The sequence below is a fragment of the Camelus ferus genome, chromosome 30 (assembly GCF_009834535.1).
Source record: "Camelus ferus isolate YT-003-E chromosome 30, BCGSAC_Cfer_1.0, whole genome shotgun sequence".
Taxonomy (NCBI): Eukaryota; Metazoa; Chordata; class Mammalia; order Artiodactyla; family Camelidae; genus Camelus; species Camelus ferus.
Genome location: NC_045725.1, coordinates 3664376 through 3669168, shown reverse-complemented (window position 1 = coordinate 3669168; position 4793 = coordinate 3664376). Strand labels below are relative to the sequence as shown.

At 56.3% G+C, this 4793-nt stretch overlaps 1 protein-coding gene across 2 annotated transcripts; it reads right to left on the bottom strand.

The window, feature by feature from the left end:
- Positions 1–426: 426 nt before the first annotated feature.
- LOC116660639 lies at positions 427–3745 on the bottom strand. Of its 2 annotated transcripts, none has more exons than XM_032470545.1 (5): positions 3652–3745; positions 2581–2693; positions 2289–2480; positions 1590–1781; positions 427–674 (listed from the first exon to the last, which is right to left on the bottom strand). In XM_032470545.1, exons 1-5 carry the CDS (start codon positions 3736–3738, stop codon positions 656–658), a joined length of 603 nt encoding a protein of 200 aa, XP_032326436.1. In that variant the 5' UTR covers positions 3739–3745; the 3' UTR covers positions 427–655. The 2 variants fall into 2 exon arrangements, with proteins under 2 accessions (XP_032326436.1, XP_032326437.1); XM_032470546.1 differs by having other exon boundaries at positions 427–688; positions 1619–1781.
- Positions 3746–4793: the final 1048 nt, after the last annotated feature.

Sequence of the window (4793 nt, the reverse complement as noted above, 5' to 3'; positions counted from 1 at the left end):
TTGGTTACGATGCCAGAAATAGCAGACACACTAAACAGCTGCCGCCACGGCCCACACGTACCCGTGTTCCTAAACCCGCGTTCCCTTCTCTCTGTCCCCCTGCGTCTCCTCATAGCCCCAGGGCCCAGCCAAGGCCCTGGCCCGTAACAAATGCTTATTAACCACCTCTTGACTGAAGGAACCAATCTGTCCATGAGGCGGAGTATTACACAGCATTAGGAGAGTGTTTTCAAGTGATGTTGAATAATGGGCAAAATGAAATAAATTTTAAAGGCAGAATAAAATCTATGTCCACTCTCACACTAATTTCATGAAGAAAACCAAAAATGGGTGCATGCGAGAAGGGCTAGAACGAATTACGTGCAATTGAGGAAACGACAGTTTTTAAAATTGTATTCTTTATAGTTTTATGGGTTTCTTATTTAATAAGATGCATAACGTTTATAGTCAGAGAGAATCCCATATACATCTGTACAAAGCGTGTCCATCAGTAGAATTTAAGACATGTAGCTGTGGTCACAGATACGTGGCAAACCAAGACGGGGACGTTCTCGGAGCACCAGGTTCTCGCTCTTCCACCACGAGCTGCCTTTTCCTCCCTGGTGAGTCAGCTTCCACGCCTCCAGACTGTCTGCCAGATCTGACCACCGTGGGCTCAACGCAGTCTCTTCCATCTGCCTAAAACCACCTGATTTGTAAAGATAATCTGATGTTCCCTCTAGGCCAACACGATTCAATGAGATTTTAATGTGAAAGTCATTGTATTTGCGCCTCAATTCAGTCCCTGTTGTCCTCGGACACCTGGTACAGCGCCAGATGCTCGGAAGCTGGCGTGGAGAGACCCTCTCTCGTCTTCCAGAGTCTACAACACGGGAAAAAGCAGCCAGGAGAAGGAGCCTTGTGTCTCGAAATGGAGGCATAATTTGGGCTGCAATTCCTAAGTTTCAACAGCCTCTTTATGTGCTGTTTTCACGGCCGTTACCTTCTGATTTTTTGAGTTTTCCATAAAGTTATTCACACAATGTACCTATCACTGTAATTCTATTTTCGTCACAAACTGGTATGTGTTCATTTTGCACTAAAACTCCCCCCACGCTTTGTCCGTCTAAGGCCTCTTGTGTCCCTGATCTCTTAACTGCTTTTCTTTCCCCCTTGTTCGACCCCAAAGTCAGATGCCCCCACGCGGACACCCGAACCCGGGAGAGCTTCCCCCTCCTCCTCATTCTCCTTAGCGCAGTATTTTTTCCTTCTTACTTCTTGAACTGGAATTTGTTCGTCTTCCAAATACCTCCGCCAATTTCTCCAGCTTCTGAAAAACTCCCGTCAGCTGTTAGCGTTGTGTAAACGGAAAGGGTTCACACGAGCCCTCCCACCCGCGCGTGCGACTCTCCCCTGTGGCGCGGGAATCCTGTCAGTGCTGCGGGCTCCTTCCCGGAGCCCCGCCGCCGCCGCTGTTCGCAGCTGCTTCCCGCCTCAGCCCGGCTGTGTGACCTGACCCCGGCTCGCAGCGTGAGAAACCTCAGGCTGCAGGACTTTCCTCCCATAAAGGAAGGACCTGACGCCTGTGGAGAGACTATAACGCGCCCCACCTGCGGGTCCCTGCTCTGTTCCTGGCTACCTGGGCGTCCGCTGCATTCCTGCATCCGCTCGCTTGCTCAGTCCCTCTGCAGACACCTCTTGGACCAGGGCCTGCTGGGGCCGCAGACACAGCGGAGAAGCCCTGCAGGACCCGAGCAGCGCCCACCGTGGCAGACTGCTCTCCTGGAGTTGTCCTCAGCAGGCTGTGGGGACAGAACGGAAGACCTATTCTGTAGAGGACTTGGGAGGTGGTTTCATCAAGGAATTAGGTAATGGCTGAGCTGGATGGGGCCCTAGAGAGGTGGGTAGGAGTTCACCATCACAGAGAAGGGAAATGCGTGGACCAGTTGTGCGCGATGGAAGCAGCACAGAGTGATCCGAGGCACCTACAGGGTGAGATGCAAACTTGCGACCCCCCACTCCCCGGAAGCCCAGGCCCCCCGCTAAGCCGTGCACCCCACGAGGGGGTCAGTGCTCTCTGGGTCTCCACCCCCGTGACCCATGTGAGCCCACCCACGCCCTGGAAGCCCAGGCCCCCTGCTAAGCCATGTGCCCCACGAGGGGGCAGTGCTCTCTGGGTCTCCACCCCGGTGACCCAGGCTCACCAGACCCTTGCTGGTCTGGGGCTCCCCGGCTCTCAGCCCACAGTCTGCCCGCATCGCCCCTTCTGTCTGCAGTGCTGCTCCCTTTCTTCCCGAATTCCCACTTACTCCTCAAAACGCAGCCGGACGCCAGCTGTGCGCCATCCCAGCCCACCGCGGGGCAGCCAGCCCGTCTCTGCCCGATGTCCTCGGCTCTCCTGTTTCTGCCAGTGATTCGCCTCCCTGCCTGCCAGGCTGGGGGCTGCAGAGGGTCCCCAGCTCCCTGGCCCTTGGAGACTGGCTGGGAAGAAGTGCAGGCCCCTGTGTGGGGGGAAGTGGACGGACCAGGGAAGGGGCTGCACACGCTGGCCGTGGGAGGGGTGACCGGCCGGGGGAGAGGGTTCTGGCTGACTGGTCCCACCTGCCCGTCTGTCTCTCTGATGCCCTGACGGTCGTCCCCGCCCTCGGATGCAAAGCTTCCGTTTCCGTGGACACGTCAGCTTCCTCTTCCCGCCTGACCTGCTCCCCGCGCGCCTGTAACGAAGGGCCGCAGACTGGGTGGCTTGCACGCGGCAGGACGGCCACGGTCACGGTGTCCGCGGCCTCTGTCCTGCGGCTGCAGACGGCCGCCTTCTCCCCGCGTCCTCACGCGGGCTTCCCTCTCCCCGCGTCCGCGTCCTGATCTCCTCTCCTCGCAAGGACACTCAGAGCGGGTGAGGCTCTGTGTGGCCTCGCTTCACCCTAAGCCTGTCTCCAGGTGGCTTCTCCCAGGTGCACCCCCCACCGCACCTGCCAGAGCTGGCCCCGCTCGCGCTCCTTTGTCGCTCCTGTTCCCTGCTCTGTTCCTCTGAGGGCTTCAGAGAAAATGTCTTTGAGTTGAGCCTCCTAGAACCTCACCTGCGACTTCACGAGGACACCCCTGCTCGGCCAGGGCCACGCTGCTGCTTTGGGTCTTTCCTTTCTTTTTTTCAGTCCACAGTCTGTTTTCTCCCCACATGCCAGAGTCCCTGCCCCTCTAACCCCTCCCTTTACGGCCCCAGGCGACTTCCCTCATTTATTTGTCTTGGCAGGTGTTGCTGGCTTATTTCTTTTATCTCCCCTTTGCCTCTGGTACTTAACACCAGGCCATCTGTGCCAACCTTACTGATTATTTATTCGCCAAACATTTCCCAGCCCCTACTACGTGTCGGCTCTGGGCCAGCAAGGCCCCGGCTGCTCCCTGGGAAGGGGACCTGCCGCCCTCCTCCGGGGCTCAGGACCCCACAGAGGGGCTGAGACCGCAGCCAGGTACGCGGGAGGCCCTGCCAGGCATAGCTTTGCGGTGGGGGTGGGAGGGGGAGGGCTGGAGGGTGTGTATTTTCCTTCCTTTCAAAGAATGCTCACGTGGCGAGTGTGCAGGAGAGGAGGAGAGGGGTCGCATTTGGTCAAGGTGGGGTCTGTTTAGCCACGACTCAATTGGGAAACTCCCCCAGCCGCCGCTCTGTTCCAATACCTTGCTTCCTGGTGGTCGTTGCTGAGCCCAAAGAAGAGAGCTGTCTCTCCGATGTGCCGTTAGCCCCCACGCCTGACCCGGGCTCATTAGGAGAGACAATGACTCGCAGAGGGAGTGGGAGGCTCCTGTAGGAGGTGATGCATCTGGAACCACACATTTCAGAACATCTGGAGAAGGGAAAAAAAAAAAATAACCCGGAAGCAAGGCATTGGTAAACGTCAGCTGTTTATTGACTTTCGTATTTGGAAACAAAATACTAAGTAAAACCACCAGCGTCCGACTGTGAAAGCCCACGGCTGGTGGCCGGGCGGTGGAGGGAAAGGAGCCCCGTCCCGGGGCGGCGGCGCCGAGGAGGCCGCGCGTCTTCCCCAGCGTGCGCCTCCCCCGGCGAGCGGCGCGCCGCAGAGCCCCGCGATCGTGAACTCCCTGCAACTGTTACACTAAACACGAACAGTACGGGTTATTTTAATGGACATATTGCTTTAAACTGAGCGTTCGCCATCTGTTCAGTCCCTCATTTTGAATGCAAAAAGAACATATTTCACAATTACATCTGTAAGTAATGATATAAGTAATTTAAATGCATGTATATGTTCACACAATGCCGTAGACAGCTGGGATATTTTCCCCTCACTCTTATGTTTCAGACACAAATCAAGGGGAAATATTCACTCGTTCCTGCTATAGTGCATTTTCCCATTTACCCCAAGTTGTTTTTGTAGAAAACGAGGTTTTTCTGCCCTCCTTGTACCTAGGAGTTCAAGGCGAGCCCCATAAACTAGCTCACAAAGTCATTTTTACAATGCTTGCCTTGTCTCCGTCCAAATCCCCCCTGGCTTGAATGACAGCTTGGCAGATGCGAGGCATTAGATCAATCAGTTTCAATGGATGTTCACGAGGGCCCGGGTCGGCTGTGCGGGCCAGCGTTCCTTTCACTCCCTGCCCTGGAGACAAGACCGTGAGATGCGTCTCCACAAAAGGAGGGGTCTGAGGGCGGTCAGCACGCTCACTGGATGGACGGCCAAGGCAGGGTGGCGCAGAGACTCTGCCAAGGACGGCAGGTTGCTGGGCGGAGGCTTAGGGAGGGAGCACTTGCTGAGGCTGGGGCCGGTGTGGGGGTGTGGGTGGTGGGGAGAAGGATC